A 23,979-nucleotide genomic window follows, 5' to 3' on the forward strand; every position below is an offset into this window, starting at 1 on the left:
AATAACTCTCCACACTCACTCAGATTTGGTGATGTGCTTGCAGATACAGGGTGATAGTCCGCCCACAGAGCAGCGATGTGGGATGAAAAATTGCTTATCAGTCGAGCTCAGGTACCCGATTGGGGTTGGAGAGGCAGATACTGCTTTTTAGAAATATGGCGTCACCTGTAGAGTTACTGTCTTGAAACAAAGCCATGTGAAGTGAGCAATCTGATTGCAGAATTAGCTGAGGTGACAGTAGCTGTGACACTAACCTGAGAGCCTGGTCAAGAGTTAGCATGGGACTAAGTGGGATTCTCTTCCCTGTTAAATTTCCATGTTCTGCAGCCCTTCTTTTACTGAGCAGCAGCAGGAACCACTGGTTAGCAGTCAGGAGTAAGGCAGAAAAACAACACGGGCAGGTCCTCCGTGCCATCTTAGTTGTGTACATGAGTGCCCGGGTACCCTGATGCAACCATGGACCACTCCTGGAAGAGCAGTTACCACACCCCTTCCCCACCACTGGCCTCCAGTTCCTGCTGCCTCCCTGTGTGAGGATCCGCAGTCATGCAACTGTGAGTGTGATTGGTTTGCTAACCCGCTGAAAAGCTAATCGTGGTTAGCTTGGATTAAACATACATGACACATCTGCAGCACACTGTTCCTTAGCTATGATTCATTTGAATTCTGGTCCAAAAGAAGAAACTTAACCCTCTTCGCCCAACAGTAAAGTAATCTCACTTGTGTGGGAGATGCTTCTGCTACTCTGGGTGCCTGCTGGATTAACATATGACTAGATTCGTAATATTTTGGGACTTTATTTTCATATTGATTTGTTGAAAGCTAGTCGTATTATGGAAATCTTTTTTCCCAAGAACGTTTGACTATGAATATGAAGTGGAAAATATTCACTTGGAATGGTGCAGAGGTGGGAAGAACACAGCCAGAGTAGGTGCTAAAGGACCGATCTGGAACAAAAAATTGAGCCTGAGCCTTTCTCTTACTTGCTGGCTTTGCTGCTGAGGACGTATGCATCCTGGTGACTTTTTCCTTTGTTCCACGCACCCACCCCCTTTTCCCCAATAATTCTCAGAGGTAGTTTCATTCCTAATATGGAATGGAAACAGATGTTGAGACCTCGATGTTGTCTCTTGATTCTTTCTAATCAACCCCAGAGAGCGTGGATTGATTGAAAGCGTTTGGTGGGACGCCTTCGTGCCAGTAACATTTAAATTTTTTTTTTGAAGGGGGAATAGTGTAGATCTCAGGAGCAGAAAATCAGAGCTTTTATAAAATCTGAAAGGTGTGTTTCAGGCTGGCAAGTAGATGTGGCTCTGGGCCTTATTAATGTTGCATAACTCTAAAGCTTTGGCTATATCCAACAGGAAGCCTCTTTGCAGGTTGCCCAGGGGCTTCTTAATTAAGCATGTATGCATTCAGCACCAAGAGCCTGTGTTTGTGCATTGGGATAGAGCAAAAGTTGACCATTACTGGAAATAATGACAGCATGGGGATGAGTGAGTGCTTCCTGTGTATAACAGTAAGATAATTTCTTTCATCCTTTTCTACAAAAGAGGGGCTTGAACGTCTTCTCCATAAAGTTCTTACATGCATTTAAAAAAAAAAAAAAAAGGCCAGCTGGTTTATTTTACAGAACAGTTTTTGGTGGCCTGGAATGATGGAGTGTATATTGGAAGATAACTTGTTCTTCCCTTGCTTTACGTATCTAGGAGAAGGAAGGGCAAGATTAGATAATGTAGTGCAAGCTTGCACCAGGAAGTCGAAGAAAACATGCCTTTAAATGGTTAGCTAGGTGCAAGCATCTTTTTTTTTTTTCTTTCCTCCTTTCCCTCTCCAGTGGAAGATTAGCTTATTTAGGCTTAAGCTAACCCAATGCAAAAAGAGTTTCCTAAGATGATTACATCTGATTTAAATTTAAAAAAAAAAGGCATACAAATAAATGTTACTCTGTTAAAACTAGCATAAAACTCCACCAAACTTCTGCAAAGCTACCTATAGGTAGAGCACTGTTTTGGGAAGGATTCAGGAGGAATTGCTCTTGTGCCCGTGGTGGTAGAGTAAAAATCCAGCATCCTTTTCTATTACCACAATGTGTCATAGATCAAATTAAGATCAAGCTCCAGATGTGCAGATGAAATACAAACTCCCTTATTACTGTGATCTTCTTCAAGGTGCTTTTATGACCAACCCACATCAAGGAAAAGAGTGTTGATTTTATCAGTCTGGGTTGTCAGACAGATACGCCAGTCTTGCTCTGTGGGGTAACAGAAGTGCTTTTGTAATGTGGACTGTGGGTGTCAGGTTAGGGTCACGTACCCCTCTGAATCCAGGAACAGGTTTGTACAAACTTGAAGAATACAGGATGGTTATATCCTCTGTATATCCTTTTCACCTCCAAACTTCCTTACTGTAGGCATTTTACCCACTCTTCCTATTCAGAAACTAACCAGCAATGAAATGGCCTTGACAGAGGAAGTGTTATTACTGTGTTTTGAGGTAAAGATTTTGTATGATGTTCATGGGCACCTGCAGGGTTCATGTGGCTAAGTTGCTGTTTTGGCATGACTGGGGAGTTGGAAAGCCATTGCTTCACCATCCTATACATCACTTTGGCTTGTGTTTGAGTATCTTTGTGACCCTGAAGAGCACAAGCACAATTTTCAAAATCAAGTCTTGTGTTCCATGTGCCATGAGAGCTGCCAGCGTAGGCTGGGGTTTCCCTGTGGTGTTATGTCCCAGGCCGTGGTTTTCTGGAAGGGATAATGCTCGAGTTCCTGTTGGGTCTTGGAGCACCCCTCAGGCTGCTTTGTATCCGTTCTATTTGCGAAGAAATTGCTTGCTGATACGTTTGTATCAGCAAATTGTGGGATTGCCTGGGGAGAAGGTTAATGCATGCTGGAGATGCAGCTCCCCAGCAGCCTGAGCTCATCCAAGTGCTGGTGCCCGTGGCCCTTCCCTCCCCAGCTTTTCCACCCTTTCTCGTCTCTGGCTCCGATTCTCCTCTAACTCCTTGCCAAGCCATTTCAGCACTCTTAACTGGGAATAAAACTAACCTGACAATAAAAAGCAAGGTTATTTGTTGGTGTCTGTTCCCCCCCCCCCGGGATATGCACTGGAACGTCTCAGCAGAGGGTGGGCAGAGCATTATGGCTGGTGGGGGAGAGAAGGCAGGAGTGTGCAGCTGGAGGTGGGAGGGTGGCAGGTCCAGCCAGAGCTCCTCGGGACCATGAATCTCACTAGGGCTTCTGGGAGAGAAGGCTGTGTCAGAAGGGGCTGGGAAGGGGAGCCTGCTACAGCAACCTTAATTTGTGTTCAGCTATGAGAAGGGGGGGGGGAACCCCAGGCCATGTTATTTATTATTATTATTACTATTATTATTATTTTCTTGCCTCTGTGGCAACAGGGTTGGGTAGTTGGCCCTTCGTCTCGCCTGTGTACAGCTGAGGAGCAGTGCTTGGCCTCTTCTGCAGGAGCTGTGTCATGTTTGCCTCCCTGACAGCAGGCTGTGACCTGGCTCAGAGGAGGGACGGTGTGGTCCCCGTGTCCCCCCCTCTCACAAGGATCCCTTTCATGGAGAGAGCGGAGGGCGGGCAGTGGCTCCAGGTTGAACGGTTGCACGAGGCCCTTCAGATCCGAGCTACAACTGTTTTTGCTGTTTACGAAAGGGATTAGGTTAGTGCAGAGAGCAAACAGTTGTAGCCTGGAACACAGTGGTCTTCACAAACAGGGTAATTGCCTTCCGTTAGCTGCAAGTCAGTTGCTTCAAGGTTTCATAAAATGAGCTCAGCAAAGGCATACTTATTAGAAACCCCATGCTGCTAATAGGCATATACTCATATCTGTCCTAATGATTTGGGGGTTACCAGAGTTGAAAGGCATAGTTAAGAGATTATTTGATGTTTACATTCTGTAGGATTTCTCTGCACCTTTCTCTGATGCTTATGATTTGCAGTAAGGTTATGGGCAGCGCAGACAGTTTACCTTGTGGCAGTTTGCATGGAAATGTCTATACAGAAATTGTACCAGTTTAGCTTTACTACGATTATAATTTTTATTTGGGTGGTTATTGCTTTAATACCTATGCATATTATGGTGTACCAGTACAGAAGGGATCTGGAGCTGTGTTGCTATGAGACTTCTTTCATGTTCCTATAATTACGCCTGTTCCTCTAATGAGCAAAACAAAACCAGTCCTTCACAAAACAGACTGATCTTTGACAGTTTTATGGAAGCAGGAGGCCTTTGTGTGTGTTTCTGGTGTTCCTTCTTGGTGCTCTAGTGCCGTGATCTTGGATCACCACCTGCTGTCTGCTGGAAGAATTCATCCTGCATCACATTTGCTGAACCACATTGCTCCTCATTGAGGTGTTGTCCCCAGTTCTCTCCCTTCTGCAATGTACCACTATGTGTGGTTGCTTACCATTCCTCTGCTTAGCTTGGAGCTACAGAGTTTGTTAATTAAGTTGAAGCCACGTAAACTCTTAGAAATATGTCCCCATTATGGATTTTTTACTGGTTTACCTAATTTATTTTTTAAACAAAATGTGCGATGGGTTTGTACTGAGCTGTGTAGGGAAAACCCTGACCTAAGGAAGAAAGCTGGCACCTGCAAGGGCATGGCTGGACCTTTGTAGGGCTGAGAATAAGGGCCTAAAAGGGGAGCCCAGACGGGTATCCGGTATCCCTCTTGTGCCCTGAGGGCTTGGGTGCTGATGTCAAAATTTTGCAAGAGGGGGGCTGCTTTGAATTCCTACCTGATGTTGATGAGTGATTTCTGTGGGAGCAGAGCAACAGAATGAATAGAAAACATGGGAATTGCTGGTTTTCTTTGAACTATAGGTTACCAAATATTGTATTGGAAGTTTTTTGGTGTGTTTAAGGAGCGTGTGTTAATTGCACTGAGTTCCAATTGCACTGAACAGCCTTTCCCAGTTGGGGAGTATGGGCTGACAGCTAGTGTGGGTCAGTGCATGGCAGCTCAGACTCATGGAAGGAGTTGATTAACCTGGAACTGTCATAACTATTCCTGCAGCCAAATGTCCTTCAAGATCCCCTCCTAGAGACTGCCACCTACCCTGCACTGTGGCTGAGAGAAGTGTCTGTCTGCTTGTGAACATTAGTTAGGATTTGTTTCATGCCATCACATAAGTTGAAGACGGCAATAGTTTTTGTGGGGAGCTGCAGCCAGGTTTTCCTAGTCCTGTGATGGCATCCTTGCTTGAATTTGGGGATGGTGACTACTCTTGGACATATCCATCTCGTCCTGTTGTTGCATTTGAGTCAATGTTTAAGAGAATTTCATGAGCTAAAACAGGCAGGACTGGCAATGCAGTGAGGTATGTTGTCAAGACTGGATAGACAAAATACTTTCAGTTGAGTCTCTCCTCTGACATACAGACCTTCAGCAGGAAGTTTGGGGTTTTCTCTGTGTTCTTTGTATCTCCTGAGAAGTCGGAAAAGCAGCGCCTCCGACTGCAGGATTTTCCCTGGTGGTTTAGAAGTAGGGTAAGCAGTTCAGGTTCTATGTTTGAAGATAAATGGATTATTTTTTTTTTGCGGTGTTAGTTCTTGAAAATATGGAGTGTTGTGTAAATGTTGAAATTTGGTAGAATAACAGAAGAGGTAGAATCTCCTCTGGGTTTGGAGGATGATATCAGTATGCTGTGAAACCTGCAGAGATCTCATCAGGAGTCCTGTAGACGGTAGTGGAAACAGAAGCAAAGTAGTTCTAAAGCATCAAAGGAAATTAAAATTAAAAAAAAAAATTCGGACGGGAAATGTGTACATAATCATATCAAGAGAAAAATAATTTGAGATACAGATACTTCGTGGGATGATGAAACTTGGACAAGCATAATGGTGATAGACCTACAGATAACCTGAGACATGAAATTAAGGATACATTTGTAATAAAAGACAGGATTTTTGCATGTTAGTGCGATTGGGGGTAGAGGGGGAGGGTAGTGACAGTGGTATCAAAACCATTTCATTCTGCACCAGAAATCCCTTATTTGAAAATCTTAGGAAGGTCAGGGAGAAGTAATAAATAAAGTTACCAGGATATATTGGCTGTGGGGTGTGATTAAGTTAAAAATAAATGTGTATTATCAAAACACCACAAGCAACAGAGAGAGAGAGAGAACTTTTCATCCTTCAAACATTTGTAGATAATTGAAGAAGGCAGAGAAAATGTTTAAAAGGTTGAAATGTGTTTAATCTGGAAGGAACGGTATTAACTGAGGGGTAAAAACAGTGAAAATAAGATTATATAAGGTTTATGGGCTGGCATTTTAAGCAGTCTTAGAGTGAGATTAACCAAAACACTGGAGTATGTCCTTTGGGGAGCAGCCCTGCACCGTTGAGAGGATGGCAGAATAGGTTTTGTTTGTGGCTAATTAGCATTCTCTTCCTCCTATGGGGTACTACTGGCTTGTAAATCTAGGTTGTTCTAAGAAAATTGGAAATAGTTGCTGCTACTGCATCTTTCCTGGGTTTACCGTACCAATTTTTGAAATCTTTTAAAACAAAAAATCGGTTTCATACTTAGTTCCTATTTTAAACACAAGAAATGGGCAGACAACGTGGGCTGTATGGAAGCAGGCAGATAATTGGATATAATGAAATCCTGTAAGAAAAACAGCTTGAAAAGGAGTCAGTATGCAGACAGAGCTGTCGTGGCAGGGGATAAATGCTCTGAGTAGGTGAGCAGTGGGGCTGCTGATACCTGGTTTGCAGTGGGATAGCCATCGCTCAGTCTCTCCTCCCTCCCATTTGTAAAACTCGCCCTGCAGATCTTGGTGATGGTTTAGGTTGAGTCAGAAGCTCCCTGCTTTGAAGCTGAGAATGGCAAAGGAGCGAGAAGTGGAGGGCTAGTGGAGCTGCCTTCCTTTTGGAGGAGGGAGGCTGGGGGGGAAACCTTGTCCTGCTTTCAGAAAATGTGCTTGGTGTGTGAAAAACCTCCGCAGAGCTGCTAGCACGCGACACAGGGCCGCAACGGCTCGGGGGAGTGCGTGCAATGAACGAGCACGGGCTGTAGCTGGCATGCTTTCCTGAATTTTTCCTTCTCAGATAAGGCTGCAGAGTTTTGTGTTTCTGCAGGCAGCAAGGCTTTGCACCGGCTGGACTTCAGTTAATGAAACCGTCCGTTGTTTGGTGCAGGCCAAGGCTGCAGCTCAGCTCCGCTAAGTGGTATTGAATGCCCTTCCCTCTCCTTCTCCCCAGCTGCGGGAGCGCGTGGCCACGTGGCCCCCGGGGGAGGCAGACCAGATAGACTAATGTCAGAGCAAATTTGGGATTCAGCCAGTGTCTGAATGACCCGGTGCTGGCTGGAGGTGCGCTGCATTTATCATTGTTTCCTTCGCCCGGAAGGGAAAGCTGCAGGTACGCTGATAAAGGGACTGAAAGGTTTGTCCGGCTTCACTGGAGGTCTGTCAGCCCCTACATGCTCTCTGCTGAAAGGCTGCTTGGTAATTCCCACTCTGCCTTCCCTATCTGCAGGATAAGGTCTGCTTGTCTTTTACTCCATTGATTTAAGCATGCTGGTGTCAGAATAGGCTTGAGCACCTCCGGGCTTTGTGGGGGAGGACCCAGGGCTGGAACAGCAGCCAAAATTTTAAATCAGGATTAGTCTGTTGACACGCACATAAATCAAACAGTCCTCCTATCATAAATCTTTCGTGTGGATTTTTTTTCTGCTGCGGCGGTGGAAGCAGTAGGAGCCGGTGCAGCAGCCTGGGCTTCCCAGGGTTGGGTTTCAATGTCAAGGCTGTTCTCCTTCGCCCCAGGTGGCTGAATGCAGCTCCCTGCTCCCTGCTCTGTGAGATTCCTGCAGTGGCTGCAGGGCTGCGTGCTTTTGTGTTTGCTTTGGGTGGTTTTCAGGCACGGTGGGGTACGTTTTTTACTGTCTTTTGGGGATATCTTTTGCGTGGTCGGCTGTCTGTTTCTGAGTCATCTGGTTGGTGTCAGCTATGTCTAAGGCAGTGCTAAAAGCTGCTAAAAAGCCCACTGTTTTAGCGTAAAGGTCTCGGTGGGATACCCTAAGCTGAGAGAGGAGTGGGTAATTAATGCCTTGTGTGATGGTAGTGATGCTCAGGGCTGGGGACGGAGTGAGTGTGCTCCAGGCTAGTGTTCTCAACTCAGGTCCCACAGCTCTTTGGTGTGTTCTGCAGAGTCAGCACAAAGCAAATGGGATGTTCCAGTGGCTGGTACCCGAGCACCTGTGCTCTGTACTCCATGCTGCCAGAGCAAAGGAGGGGGCTACGACACAGATGAGGTTTAAAATTAGTACTTTTCTCTCTAACACAACAGGGAAGAGTGAAGAGTGTGCTCTGAACTGCATGATATGCTTGCTTGTGAGCAGAGCCATGAGGGTCAGGCTGGAGGAGATGGACCCAGATATAGTACTTCTAGGCATATTAAAGAACCCTGTTCTTCTGCCTGTGTTTCCTTCCCTGTTCCAATGTTTCAGTGTCTCTTCCCCCTTCCAAAATAATGCCTTACTGTGTGTAAAGCTTTGTGTGAGATTACAGGGATATGCAATTTCCAAGCCCCATAATTTGTTCTCCAAATGCCACCCAGTAGCAAGAAAGTTGCCCAAAACCAATTAAGAAAACAGTGTCATGGCTCAGAGGGGTGAAGCATGCTCTTTTTAATAGAGAAGGTAATACAAAACTGCACAATATTACGGTGGTGGTGGGTGGGATATTCACATGAATGTGTGTGTGTACATAGTTTCTCAGGCTGATGTTTTGATCCATCTTCTGTAGTATAAAGCTGTTTCCTCTTTTTCCCTTTCTTCAGGGTAACCAGGAGCCAGCAGCAACTCCTGATGCAATGGTGCAGCCATTCACCACAATCCCATTTCCACCACCCCCACAGAACGGGATTCCCACAGAGTATGGGGTGCCACACACTCAGGACTATGCAGGCCAGACCAGCGAGCACAATCTGACGCTCTACGGAAGCACGCAGCCGCATGGAGAGCAGAGTACGAACACGGCCAGCACGCAGAACGGATCTCTTGCAGTAAGTGCAGAAGGGTGCAGAGCCAGGAGAGCAGCACGGTGCTTTGGGAAAAAGTAGCTGTTGATTGGATTGCTGACTGTTTCTTAAGTATGCAGCAAATCAGTGGTAGACTTGAGAAGGAGAGAATTATAAACAAAACATAGCTTCTGACCTTCTATTACTAGGCTCCTGTCTTTCCCCTTGTGCATGCTTCCCTTATAAATAGGTGTTTGCAAAGAGCAGTAGTACTTAAGTTTTTACCATGGTGCCATTGTCCAAAGACAGTCCTTTACAGAAGTGCTGATTACCTTGTGTTAATTGACAAATGGGTCAAATGAACGTGATGGAGGTAAATTCTGAAAGGTTGACCATACAAAGGATTAGGGTGAGCACATGCATTGTGGGTGTAATCCCAATGTGGTTTTGTTTTCAGGAAGCTAGCAGAGTAGAAAAATACTTTCTTTGCCTTTCTGTGAAGATGTCAGGGAGCTTCAGGAGGCAAAGATAAGAAAGGACCTCTCAGCTAGTGGGCATCCATTTGCCAAACAAAGAATTTTCACCTTTTTTTTTTTTTTTTTTTCTTCTTCCTATGGCCTGGAACTGGCACTGGGCAACATGCTGGCAGATTATCCCAGGAAAAGGTTTATCCACCTCTTAAGCCACTTGTTAAGACTTAACTTCCTAATAAATAGCCTTATGGAGAGAGCCTTCAGTGCTCAGGGGTGGATTTAATCTGTTAATGCTTTCAGTTTTACTTGTAGTTGGATGTTTGGCTTGTAGATATTATTTTTTCCCCTCTAAGTACTGAGTGAGTTCAGTGCCAATGATTGGAAAAACTGATAGTGCCAGCTCGGGTGTGCATGGTTCCTGGTGTGCGCTTCTGCTCCTTCTGCACTGGGCGGTGGCTGCATGGCTGACACCACTGGTTATGACTTTGATAAGATACCACAGAATCACAGGTTGGAAGGGACCTCAGGGATCATCTAGTCCAACCTTTCTAGGAAGAGTGCAGTCTAGACAAGATGGCCCAGCACCCGGTCCAGCTGACTCTTGAAGGTGTCCAATGTGGCTGAGTCAACCACTTCCCTGGGGAGATTATTCCAATGGTTGACTGTCCTCACTGTGAAAAATTTCCCTCTCATGTCCCGTCGGAATCTTCCCAAGAGCAACTTGTGTCCATTCCCCCTTGTCCTCTTCATGTGACTCCGTGTAAAAAGGGAGTCTCCATATTCTTTGTAGTTACCCCTTAAGTACTGGTACATGGTGATGAGATCCCCTCTAAGCTTCCTTTTCTCAAGGCTGCACTATCCCAGTTCTCCCAGCCTATCCCCGCATGGCAGGCTTCCCAGTCCTCTGAGCGTCTTGGTGGCCCTTCTCTGGACCCCTTCCAGCCTGTCCACATCATTTTTTGTGTATAGCGGGGACCAGAAGTGTACACAGTACTCCAGGTGTGGCCTGACAAGCGCTGAGTAGAATGGGATGATGACTACTTTATCTCTGCTGGTGATGCCCTTTTTGATGCAAACCTGCATCCTGTTGGCCTGCTTGGCCGCAGCAGCACACTGTTCGCTCATGTTGAGCTTTCTGTCCCCCAGGACCCCTGGGTCCCTTTCCACAGAGCTGCTCTCCAGCCAGGTGGATCCCAGTCTGTGCTGCACTCCTGGATTATGTTTTCCCAAGTGCAAGACCTTACACTTGTCCTTGTTGAACTTCATAAGGCTCTTGCCGGCCCACTCTATCTTAGAGTTCATCCTGGGAATGCTGCAACTTCAGCATCTTGAAGAAGAGGGGTACAAACCCTGTAAAGCACATTGATAGTGCATAAAAGGAACTTCAGGTGCCTTACTCAGCAAACACAAATGTAGATCGGAAGAGATCAGGCTGGAAATAAAACTTGGAGCTGGTGCAGTGTGCAGAAATGAAAGTTACCATTTTAGGACCAGATTGTCCAATGTTGTTCCAACCCGTAAAGATCTGGGCTGCCCATCTCCAGCAAACAGCTATCTCCAGCACTGCCCCTTGGATGGGAAAGCTGGAAACAGGGAATAAAACAGTGCAGTGGCTTTCCCCATGTATTTTTGCTGTTCCCATCCTTGCCCAGAGTTTGAGTGTTTCTTTTTAATGGAAATGATGCGAGCCTTGACCTTGGATGTAAGCTCTTGCCAACCCTCCTGCTCCTCTTCCATATTAGGAGCCATCTCCGTGGCACTGCAGGGCTGAGCTCTGTGTTTCATCAACTAATGCAGGCTCCAAGGAGCCCACAGCATGTGGGGAGGCTGGCTAGCCTGCAAGGAAGGACTGGGAGCCCATCTGTGCGGGAGGGAGTGTTGCTGGGAGACTGCCGGGAGGCAGCAGTGTTGCCAGGAGGCTGTGAAGGGAACCTGACTGTCGGGTTATCCGAGAAACAGGCTAAATAACAACTAGTGCTTGTACTAAGCTGTTGGAAACAGGTGGGCATGTCTGGTCTGACCATTTGACATGGTTAAAGATGTGCGAGCTGAGTGTGCAGAGTCAGGCTTGCAGGCCATAGCTATCTGGGAAAGGGTAAGGGTGCAGACAATTTGCTGTTGTGTGCTGCTGCTGCTTCTATGGCTGGGGCTGATCAAACCTAGAGGATCCCAGACAGTGGCACATGAAGAAATCCAGGGGGAGGGGGCAGGTGCCTCAGCCAAGGGCCTTTCTCATGCCAGATTTTCACAGGCACAGGGTCCTGGATCTTCTGAGTCCCTTTATCCCTCTGTCTAGGGCTCCCTCTGTATGAAGTTATTTTGATTCTGTGGGCTGCCTTGAGGTGTAACTGCTTGTAACTTTTCTCCTTCTCATTATGCTGATTAATGATATAGGAACTAGGGGAAGGAAGAAGGGTCTGTAGTTACTCAAGCTAAAGCATGCTATTAAAGTATAGCAGAACAGGGTGTTTATTTCACCTTGAACATCTACAGCTAACATCAAGCATCTAGTCCATCACATACACTGGTTATTACTTGTTTGACATATATGTTCAGTCCACGTGGACTACACTGCTATGCTTTAAGGCACCTTTTCCTTACACCATTTTGTTGTCTTGCGCAAACAACAGCGCAAGCTTTAACAGAGCAAAAAGTCATTGCGGGTGATGTATGGTCCTTCCCTCCCCTTACTGCGACTGACAAGCCCAGCTGCTGTCGTGTGTGAAGGCGATACCCCAGACCGAACAGCCGGTGGATTTTTTAGCTGCTGACTTGAAGCCTGTGCTCCCACGGGATGATTCAGAAATTCCTTCAGGCAGACAGATAAGGTCTCTCCTTCCTTTTAAGAACAAGGCCTGTGCTTGGTCCAATTGGCAGAACAGAATGAGATATCCAAAGGTGTGCTCAGATGGCGGGGCTTTCCTGCTTTTCAGACTGGGAGCCTTTAAGATAATTGCAAAAGTAACCAAAAATACAGCGTGGCTTAAAGGTCCCTCATGGAAAGGGGAGTTTTACCTGGTTGGTAAAGTGTTATGCAGCAACGTAAGCGGGTCTATAACAGGGTCCCTAACACACTGGGTGGGAGCACCTTTTCATAGAAACTTGGCAGATTCTGGTGGGCAAGTCAGATTGAATGATTTGAGATTAGCGGTGGTGTCTGAGCTAATAGACAGTGGTCTGGAAGCCTGAGGTCATCAGCAGTGAACTTAAGTAAAATAAACTTTGAGAGTCAAAGTCCATGCCTTCCTACACAGTCTAAAAGCCCTGAGCAAAGGGGAATGACTGGTTGGTGTCATCAGTGAAGGATGAGCTTGGTTCTGGAGGTCTGAGTGTAGTGGAAAGCATTCAAAGCTCTCAGAGCAGGGGCATGGAAAAGAAATTGGCGCAATAGGTGGTGTAATACAAACAGCTTAATATTTTGGAATCTTTTTTTATTTTAGGATAAAGCCTCATCTGTGGGGCTTTGTTTCTTGCCTGGCATGTGGGTCTCCCCGGTCTTCACCTCCAAGCATCTGTCCTTTCTCTTGATACTGTCCCAAAGCACAGCTGAAAGACCTGGATTAAAAATAGGCTGAGGTACCGGACCATATTTGGCCTAGTCAGTCTGCCTGTTGCAGCCTGTCTCTTAAACCGCTGACGTTCTGCATTTCATTTCTTATGGTGCTGGGTCACCTGGTTTCTTCCCCCTTCCCCCTTCTTGGTTTACATTAGTGCGCTTATCCCTGCTGGAGACACCCAGCACAGATAGCTGCAAGTGGAGATGCTAATTAGGCTGCAGTACCTCTGGCAGCTGAACTGATCTAAAGATTCACTGCTGTCAGAAAGGAGAGATCTGGCTCCAAGCGCAAACTCCCACTCCTGTTTACTGGCTCTGGCATTCCTTACGTGAGCCACTTTAATTCACTGACCTGGCAGAAAGCTGTCTAATTCTTTTGCTGGGTTAATGAATTAGAACAGCTCTTGGAGGGATCCAGCAAATGCTGTTGTTGCAAGGTAAGCGTATGGAGTGCATGGCCAGAAGCCGAGAGCAATTGTCAGCTCTCTGCATCTCCTGGTACTCTACCCGCAGAGGGAAGATTAATCATCCGCTGAACTAAAAAAGCTTGCTTGATAGTAAATGCAATGCACTTAATACTGTGAGCTGATTATCCAACTCGTTTCTCTTGTTAATGTCAGAGGGAAGAATTTGTATGTCTGTATAAATTATGGAATGCAGCTGGAGGTATAGAAGTAGAGGAATAAGTTTATGTAAATGACTTCACATGAAAATGGCAGGTGCTGTCGCTTCGGTGTTACGTTGTTGTGAACCAATATAAAGCATTATTTAATTACAGAGCACCGTGTCTCTCGGCTTCTTGATGTGCCATATTGAAACATATTTAACTCATCTGCTATATCATAAAGTGATATTGACTTTCTGATTTCTTAGAGGAGACACATCTGTGGTGGGGAGCCCCTATGTACTCAGAAGGAAGACAGGGAAGCTGCTCAGTTATCTGGCTGTGCCCCATAACATCTAGCAAGGGTTTAGAAAGAAGGGAGCCAATGGCACCAAGGGTTCCTCAGCTGACTTTTGTAACACATGGATGATGTTATAATGATGACTTTCCCTTGGGTATTTCTTGCCTAGTCTGAGATTGCAGAATTTTCCTCTGTAATTATTTTTCATCACTTTAGTAATTAAAGCAATTGCTCATGTGAGGTATTTCAGGTGAAGAATATGTTTAATGAATATCCTCACTTATCTTGCGATACTGCTGAGCAGGTAGACCTGAGGAAGAGCTAGCTTCAAATCAGTAGCTAGCTGCTGATTGTTTGGGCACCTCAGCTTGGAAATTGCTGTCTTGAGGTAGCAAACTCTGACATTTAACATCAGGAATTTGCTTTGAGTATGAGGCAGATTATTTTATTATTTTGAGTATGAGGCAGATTATTGTCAGCACTTGTAGACTTGTGTCTAGTGAGGCAGATTTAAAAATTATTTCGAAAGAGAAATAGGAAATAAATCAGCAAATATCATTATGTTAGAGTATACAGCTGTGGTACTTCTGCATATCTCTCAAAGGTTATAGCAGATCTAGAGTAGTACAGGGAATGATAATAGTGATGATGAAAGGGATGTAGCAGGTTCTTTATGAGAAGAAATGAAATCTTCACTTACAAAAAGAGCTGATAGTAATGAAAGCATATGACTAGTACATAGCATATTGAATAGTATGGGAAGTAAAATAGGGAACTTTCCCATTTTCACTTACTAGGATGCACACAGAAAATAGAGTGCCACATATAATGAAATCAGGTGTTTGTTACTTTTCTTTTTTCATATAGTGAAGAGTTTAGCATTGGAACTGTTGTCCATAGGATGCTTTGGAAGTTGAGACACGAGCTGGCTCAGTTTGCTGGAGGCTGTGCTGGAGAAAAGTCACCAAATGTTTTCCCTGTTCCTGTGTTCTTCCACAGATTTGGCCACTGTCAGAAAGAAGATAGTGGGCTGCATGGGTCTTAGTCAGTCGCTGTGTGGCTGCTGTTCTGCTGCTGTCAGTGGAGCGGTCCATGGGTGACTGCTAGCTCGGGAAGTCTTGCTGCCTCCATCACCTTGTCAGGGCATCCCTGTTTTGTGGGGAATGGGCTGGAACTGCTCACAAAGGGTTTGGCATTGTGAATAGCAGAGCAGGCCTTTCGGGGCGGGGCTTCATTTTACCACTTCATTGAAAGTGGGGGGCAGTGGGGGAAGAAAAGCACCGGAGAATCCTATTGAAAAATACTGCTTAAAAAGACAAAATAATTTTAAACATCACTACATGGAAAATGTTATTTGACATATCAGAGATGTCTTTGTTGTGCAGGACAAGTAGCAAAGCTTCCTATGTGCTTTCTGTGTTAGGTCTGTGTTCAGACTTCGCGGTATATCTTTAATGAGGAAAGTGAAGAAATTGACTTAAGCCTTAGTATGTCTGAAAACAGGTAATTAACAATCAGAAAAAAATATGCCCTAGATTAATCTGACTGTACTGAAAATAGTTAAAAGCCTAGCAGAAGTTATTTGGTATGTCCTTAGCAATTTTTTTGTCCGGTTTTTTGCATACAAATACTTGGGCACATTGTTAATTGTCCCTGCAGTGTAGCCCCGTTTTTTGTGGTTTTTTTTTTTCTTTTTTTAAAATATAACACTGCTGGCACCTCTGAAAAATCAAGTACATGGATATAATCCTAGAATTTACTGCTGTTGAAAGGTGACTATTAGCTCTGTGGTCTTCTGTCCGCTAAACAAGTGTTGTTTAAGCAGCAGAAGTTCCCATACTTCTTGAATATGGAAGCACCTCAGTCCTACTCTGGTAGAGTGCGGTGGGGCAGGAGAGGACTTTTGTGTCTAGTGCCTAATTTTTCACTCGTTTTTCCACCAAACCTGCTCAGTGGGTATCTGTTCTTTGTGGGTGACTGGCTGTTTTGACAGGGGTTCTTCACTAGAAGTTGTAGAGATCTTCCCCCATTGTCTGCACTCTCCTTTGCGGTGGGGAGATTGCCTTCTGCCAGTCATAACTTTCAGTCCTCCTTCTCTCCGCACAGTTCCTCAGGCTCTTGATCCAAACAAGGTTGTTTTTGGTTTTATTGGGTTTTGGGGTGGTTTTTTTTGGGTTTTGATCTGAGACTGGTCTATAAGCAGTGGAGTGAGCACAATGTGTCTCCCAGATTTTGTAAGCCGCCCAAGTCCTCTTTTAAATATAGTTATTAGTTGCAGTTTGTATTTTGTAAATATTTTCTTTGCAGCGATTTATGGCTTTTAACCTCCTCGTTATGATTCACAACATTTTGGACTGCCTGCTTCCTGGGGGAGACGACAGGGGGTTGTTTTTTTGCTTTTCTGTAACTTGGACCTGAAGCAGTTCCAGTTCTAGAAGCAAGCAGGAGATGGAAACAGAATGTGCTGGGTATTAATAGTGTCTGTGCTGGCCTATCGCATTGGTGTTTGCCTGGCCCGTCGGGGAGGTAGCCCTCTGTCTGGCCACACAGATGGAGATCTGCTCAGTGGTGCTGGAGCCCCTGCCTCTCTCCTGCCAAGGAGAAGAAATCCTCAGCAATTTCCTGTTCACCAGCTGCTTCAGGACAGAATAGTCTAGTCAAGAGGTGGAAGGATGGTTTCAGAGCTGCCCCTAAACCTTTCAGAACACCCTCGTGTTGCCAGGTGCCTTTCTCCCCTTTTACATGCATACGTGCACATGTACACATCCAAGCTTCTCTTTGCAGCAGCCTCTTCTTGCTTAGGGTTTCCTTACTGCTGGCAGGCATAAGGAAGGAGCTGGCATGGGGGCACAGGCAGCAAGTAGTTAAAAGTGAAGCACATATTGCACGTGTCCTGAGCTCTGATGCATTTCTCAGTGACCTTGAGCAGAACTCAGAGCTTGTGTGTGCAGGCATGAATGACATTATCACCTGCATATGTTATGCAGACTATTCTGAGGAGGTAAGGTGGATCCAACGCTGTTTCTAAATGCAGGATCTTTGCCGCAGCATGTCTCTCTGTTGCCTGATGACAAGCATTGAGACCTAGGGAACATGTATCAGCTCCCTTCTGAGCTGAATCACTGTCTGTAGCGAAGGGAGAGGGCAGGTTCTTTGCTGTGAAGTGTTGACATGAGGCCAGAAGGAAGGAGCTGAAACTCGGTCTGGGGAAGGAGTCAGGGTGGGGAGTGGGCACTCGGTGAAATGCGGGCTTTTATCATCTGACTTGGTCAGGGTTAGCGCTGTTGCCAGTCTCCATTATGTGCTGCCGGAGAACAGGCTCTAGGCCCTTCCTTTCATCTCCTTCCTAATGAATTAAGACAAGAAATAACTATAAAAGGAAAAAAAAAAAGGCAAGATCTGAGGAGACTATTTCTTTCATTTATGTTGTAGCTGAATGTGTGGCAGTAGACAAATGTATTGAACTAATGTTATAGTGGCTGAAAGTTCAAATCTTACCTTAGGGCCATGGACGATAGAAATGAGGGAGCTACAGTATCCAGGGAGAGACGGTATTTAATGTTAAACTACTGCTGAAAAATCAGGATATGTAAAAGCCTGAAAAGCATTTGGGGACTCCTAGTGTAGTCAAAAAGGTAAGAGTGGGTCGAGATCCCCTGTTGCTTCTGTTGTCTCTCCTCTTTGAAGCCTTTGTCTGACTGTACACATCTCACGTGCTGCAAAATGACTCCTGTGTGGCAGCAGCACTCTGCCATATGCAGGAACAGCTGTGAGTGTTTTTGAGGAGGCCACTGTACATGATACATTGCACCCTTGGTAAGAAAGGAGTTCTGCCCTCTGCCTGCCAACAAATGGATGGGAGAGGAGTGCAAACGACCTCGTGGCTTCCTCCCCTGTGGAAGCAGCAGATCCCAGTCCTGTGCAACCTATATTTGAATTTAAAGACTAAAACAGTGGTGTTGTCACCTTTCAGAATCTGTGCCTTTCCTCATTCACACTGCAGAAGACACACTAGTGTGTGTGTTTGAGAATGCAGTGTGCGCATGGGGGTTTGCCCACTTGCCAATTCCATGCAAAGCCATAGAAAACATGGGACTTGGCAAATCTGGAGCAGGGCTCCAAAATAAATGCATAACACTTATGATCTCTCTAGAGATCTCTCTTAGCAGGAGTGTTGATGATTTTGGGGAGTTATTTTGGAGAACTCATTTGCAGGTGTTGTGTACGGCAGTGATGGATAGGCTACTCCTGTGTTTTGTCCTTCTTGGATAGATTTGCCCCGAGCAGCAAAGGCCTTTCATGGAGTCATAAAAATAAAACCACCAAACAGCATGGTATGATCTAATCACAAGCCGGCTGCATCGATTCTTCCCTTAGGGTGCACTCTCTGTATGTTTGGAGATGCATTTTTGTCATAGGGGAGAGGGTAGGAGAAGAGGGAGAACTTGGAGACAGGGAGGCAGCTTTTTAGATATGATCAAATGGAAGTTTCTGAGGTTGTTCTTGAAAATTTGGTATTTGGGGGATGGATGAGTCTTAGCCAAATAAAAACGCGTCATCCTGCTAGGCTTCTCCTGAGAATTGCATGGCTCTGGGAAGTAGAGATGCTTGCCGGGCGGTATCCTCATTCTTCCTATCACAGCTTAATTTATATTAACCAGATCAAACATGTTTTGTGCTTCCTGCGCAGCTCTACTAAAATAAAATGGAAAGCTGCCACTGCTTTGCACAGTGTGACAAGACCCCAGTGCTTACTGTTTGCTTGCTCTTGTCAGTTCTTTATAACCAATATGCAAGTTCAAGGTCACGTCTGAAAGAGACATTTCTGGCCAGAAGAAGCTCTCTTAACGTAGCTGGTTTAGTTGAACTGTGGAGAGATGTTTCTTTCCAAATATTCATTAAGTGTTGTATATCGAATGATGTGCAGAGCAGTCTAGCAAGTCCAGTCAGTGGCTGGGGAGTCGGTGTGGGCGACTCCCCTGAGATTTCTTTCCTTTATGGTGCACAAATTGAGTATTTAAAATGGAGGGAGGAGGGCCTCAAAACAGCAAAAAAACCCCACAAAAAACAAAAACCAAGAAACCTAAACCCTACTCTGACATCTTTATTTTTAAGGCCTGTGTGTGTTCTTGAAGGTGCCTAAAAAAGGCTGACTAGCAATTACATGGTCCTTGCCTTCTCGTAGAACTTCTTTTCACTTGATGCGTTAAGGAAGAAGTCAGGTTGGCATCTAAAGAAATGGAATGACACTTGAAAGTGCATCACACAGGTGGTCAAAGCATGACTCCTAGGAGGCTGAGGCAAGCAGCAGGAGATAGAGCGAGGGGTGGGTGCTCTTTGAATGCCTCGGCCTGTCAATGCATGCTCTTGGAAAGGGACAGAGCAATAAAACCGACCAAATAGTACTGTACTTTGTTCTGTAGCTCTGAGTTTTTGAGGTCATTTTTCTGACTAAAGTGTGAAAAATACCATTTTCTCATCAAGCCGTTTTGGCAGCAGGCCTTGCCTTTGTATTTGATGCTGTGCTCAAATTATACCACTTCTTAGCCTAAACTCAACACAAGTGGCTGAGGTTCTTTTCCTTTCTTCTCCCCTGCCAGTCATCTCTGGAGGCGTTAGGCCTCTCCTCTGGCACACTGTTCTCCCTTATTCCTCTGCCTTCTTGCTGCACTTTTTCTGCGCGCAGGTACCCCTGGCCCACCTCTTGACCTCGCGTTGCTGTACCAGTCAGTGCTTGGGAATGCTGGAACAAATTCACTTGTTTTAGCTGTGGAATTGGTAGCAGAAAGTAGCACCTGGAGTTTTTATAAATCCTGCAGTGGTAATGACTGTTTCCTGTCCCTGGGCTGACTTTTAAATGTATGAGAAGTTAATCAAAGACATCCGTAAGCTGTTCATATATGGATTTTTACCATTTAATTTTAGATCTTCTTTTGGGGTAATGTTTCTCTGAAGGGAGCTTGACAGAGCAGATGCCGTTTTGCCTGGGGATGCATTTCTGGTATTGGCCCAGTGAAGAGCTGCCACTTCAGCTGTGGGATTTTGATGATTGCATGAACATCCTGCCACATGAGATTAGAGTGGCGGTACTACCTCCCAGCTTCAGGATGTGAAAGATCCGCCTCTTCATTAGAGCTTTCATAGGGTAGCAGCTGAAGTGAGGAAGAACAGGCAAGAAGAGATAAGCAATTTAAGAAAACCAAAGACAAATCTGTTAAGCTAAAAGGTGTTACAGGAGGGGAGGGAGGCTGAAATCCCATTACTGTTTACTCATGGAAAGGGAAGGGAAGAAACAGATCAATTGTTAAGCGTTACTGGCTTTATCAAAATAATTGTCAAGTGCTAGATACTGCAATTGCAAGTGTAGTACTAATACCTAAAAAGAGATAGACAAAACATGTGAAAATAATTTGTGTGGTTTCTATTCATGCACACACTTTTGTCTTTCTGATTTCAGCAGACAGAAGGAGGGGCACAGACAGATGGACAGCAATCACAGACACAGAGCAGTGAGAATACCGAGAGCAAATCCACTCCAAAACGACTCCATGTGTCTAACATTCCCTTCCGCTTTCGAGATCCTGACCTTCGGCAGATGTTTGGGGTAAGTTACTGGTGCCTTTTCAGGCATGCCAGGTTCTCCTTCACAGGTGGGACACGTGGTGCTGGTGTATTCATGTAAATAAAAACCCCTTCCCCCTCAATTTAGTTAGCACACTAAAAATACTTGCAGGACTAGGACAATTGGTAATGTTTGCCTCAGCTGGTAAATACACATGAAAAAGACAACTGTTGTTCCTATCAAGATGTTCAGTGTAACCTAACAATTGGTTTGGAAAACAAAAGGAAACTTTACCTTATTTCCCGGTAAAGACTAGGATTAAACATTGACTTAATATATCCCTTGCAAAGCACTGTTTTTCAGTTGCTTAGAAACTTCTTGAAATATTTATGTCTGTCTTCATGATCCACTTCTGTGATGAAAAATTGCTGCAAGGAATTGGCCAACTAGCAATTGCATGTGGAAAAGCTAGTGCGAGTCAGATGGTATTTTACACTGTGTATGATACATATACACTGTTTCTTTTGACCAAATAGTTTGTCTTCCCTAATCTTTGTATGCTATTCATCATTCTCAATTTATGAGCTCTTTGAGGAAGAGTTTGTTCACATGGATATAGGTGGTGACTCATTCCATGTGAACACAGATAAATGAACTAGATGCTTCACGACCTAACCTTCAAGTGAACTTATCTATATATCATCATCATGAATATTTGGTGTGTTGATATGATAGTACCATCCTTGGTTGATGGCATGTTCTTCAGTCTTCAGAAATATTTCTTATTTATAAAGTTAACAGTTGCTGCCTGTTTAGGATGCAGTCCAGAGGACTCAAGTCCTGAAAGACTAAAGCTAAGGTTCTTCTTGCCACCTTAAGCTTTGAGTGTATACCTTGGCCCTGACTGCATAGCCAGCTGCTCCTCCAAATTCTGCAGTAATCTTCCTTCAGTTGTTACATCTCTTGAGCCATCTGTGTGAGAGTGTATGCATGCACATACACACATACTCTTACATGGAGAATAGTGTTACAGTACTGTAAATATGTCACATTCATGGACTTCGAGCTTACGCTGCCATAAATGAGAGAAGAATTGGGCTTATCTGATCATAACTTGGACAGTAGAAGGTAAACAAAACGTGCAGAAATGTTAAAAATTTCTCTGATGTTCTTCAGTGAAAGTCTCAATTTCTATATAGTGTGAGAGACCTTTGCTCCTCGTTCTTGAAGCTTTTTGTGTACGTAAGATGCTATTTTGTGGATGAGACCAAATGGAGAGGTGTGGTCAAAATGCAGGAGGGCAAGGCGGTTATTCAGGGGGTCCTGACCGGGCTGGAGAGACGGGCTGATGGGAATCTAAAGATACTTAGTGAGTTTCAAGCCTTCCATTTGGGAGGGAATAACCTCTGCAGCATTACAGGCTGGGGACTGGTTCTTTAGGAAGAGGCTCTGAAGTAAAAGATTTGGGGGTCCTGATGGACAACAGATGGAACCTAAGCAGCGGTGTGCCCTTGCGGCAAAGGTGGCTGATTGCACCCTGGGCTGTGTTAGTAGTCAGTATGCCTAGGGAAGTGATCCTCCCCTTGTCTTCAGCAATTGGCGGACTGCATCTGGGAATACTGTGTCCAGTTTGGGTTCTCCAGGGCAAGAAGTGCACTTCGTCTAAGTGAGATACTGGAGCAAGCCCCATGGGCACCACTAAGGTGGTCAGGATGCTGCAGAACATGGCATGTGACCAGAGTCTGAGCGCTGGGCCTGTTCAGCTTTGAGAAGAGAATCCAGAGGAGGGATATTTTTGTTGTCTGCAACTACCTGATCAGAGGATACAGAAAAGGTGTAGCCAGATTCTTTTTGCTTGTGTGTAATGGTGGGATGAGAGATGACAAACTCAAGTTCCTTGAAGGAATCTGACTTGACTGGACACAGCCTGGCCAACCAGATCTCAGTAGACCTGCTTTGAGCAGGGGTTGTACCAAATGACCTCTGACCTCTGGTCCTAGCCAAAACTACGATTCTGTTGCAAGAGGTCTGGGTTTGTTTCTGTGTTGTTCATACTTTAGATTGTCACACTCTTGACATCCGTGGGAATGTTTTCAGGGTGAAACTCATCTCCTGGCAATCTGTGATTGCTGAATCTTCTCAGTTGCCTGTTCTGCTTTTGTGTTTTTTAGCTTGCTTTTTGCTGTTGCAGGGCTGTGAGGTAGGCAGTTCCATCCGGTTTGGATAAACCGGTTGCTGAAATCACAGCCAGTTCTTGGACCACCTGCTACAATCTGTATTTAGCACGTCCTGCTCTGTGCTACTGCTGCTCCCCTCTCCCGGGAGCTGCATCGCTTACATAAACTGTTCCATGTTGCTGCTGCCCCATCCCTTGAGACCAGTGCCTGGCTTGACGACTGGCCCCTTTCATGCTCATTCATCTTGATGCTGTTCCTCCCTGTGCTCCTGGTGTGGGGGGATGTGGATGAAACAGAAATGACGAGAACACCCCTGTTCTGGTGACTCTTACCTCTGCTTTGTAGGTGAGAACACCCAGGAAATGCGAATGAACTGCTGTGCTGAGAAGTGACTTGTAGAAAATGTAGCCTAACTGCTTGCATTAAGGTTTCCCCATTGTTTTTTTTGGACCCAAATGGTTGTACATAGAAGGGACAAGGAAATACACTATATGAGTTGGTTTCTGATATTCCCTAAGTTATTTTTTGTTGGTTTATTTTTTCATTAGACATCATCTTGGGTTCCAGCACAGTGTTGTGATTTTTAATGGGGATAAGTGATATATTCCCTATCAAACTTTGGTTAGTTCACCTGGCCCTTTATCTCTCACTGCTGCTTCTCTCAGCATGCTCAGAGCCTCAAGCAGGAGAGCGTTTCTCCCTCTGTACTCATCACTCCTATTTCTTTTTCAGGATCGAGATGCTTTCCCTTGGGTGACTCACTGAAACCTACCCTTTCTCCTACAGGGGACTCATAGTTGTCTGAGTCTTTGGCTGTGGCTACCTTGTAACCCCCATCTTCTCCCTCTCCCTTCTGTGTGTCAGGTCACGTCTCCTCAATGTCATATCTGAGCGACTCAAAATCCTTGCCTGGAGTGATTTTCCCAAGCTACGGTACAAAGAGAGGAATTGGGTAGACAGCAAAGCCGTGGAGGAAGAAATAAATGTGATGGTAGGGAGGGAGTAAAGAAGTCCCCTGAGGATGCAACAGCATGTGAGAGGTCAGCCCAGTCCTGGGGCACAGAGCATTAGCCAATGCTTTTGTCCAGACTGAAGTAGAGGTGGACTTCAATTGTGTTGTCTCATGTGCAATTAAATGGAAATCACACAAAGCTTTCTAAACCTTCACAATTTGTGAGAGTGCAGACATAAGGATTTCCTGACAAATTCAAGTTATTTGGGTTTCAAACCATCTCTCACCTATTGGGTGTTTCTAACAGGTCCCTAAGATATCCTCAAGAATGGAACAAACATTTCCTTATGTATATGCTTCTTATAGGGAGGCAAA

General features: G+C 45.1%; 1 protein-coding gene across 16 annotated transcripts in view; it reads left to right on the forward strand.

Annotated features, from left to right (window-relative positions):
* The window catches only part of RBFOX2 (RNA binding fox-1 homolog 2), a 174,315-nt gene that overhangs the window by 102,981 nt on the left and 47,355 nt on the right, over positions 1-23,979 (forward strand). For all 16 annotated transcript variants that reach the window (XR_010373506.1, XR_010373503.1, XR_010373512.1 and 13 more), the window contains 2 exons: positions 8,800-9,024; positions 20,371-20,517. Coding sequence is in view for 12 of the 16 variants with exons in the window: in XM_064455532.1 (XP_064311602.1) it covers positions 8,800-9,024; positions 20,371-20,517 (372 nt within the window). In the remaining 4 variants the exon portion in view is untranslated. The remainder of the gene's footprint in view (positions 1-8,799; positions 9,025-20,370; positions 20,518-23,979) is intronic.

This window comes from Phalacrocorax carbo, chromosome 1 (assembly GCF_963921805.1).
Source record: "Phalacrocorax carbo chromosome 1, bPhaCar2.1, whole genome shotgun sequence".
In the NCBI taxonomy this organism is placed as follows: domain Eukaryota; kingdom Metazoa; phylum Chordata; class Aves; order Suliformes; family Phalacrocoracidae; genus Phalacrocorax; species Phalacrocorax carbo.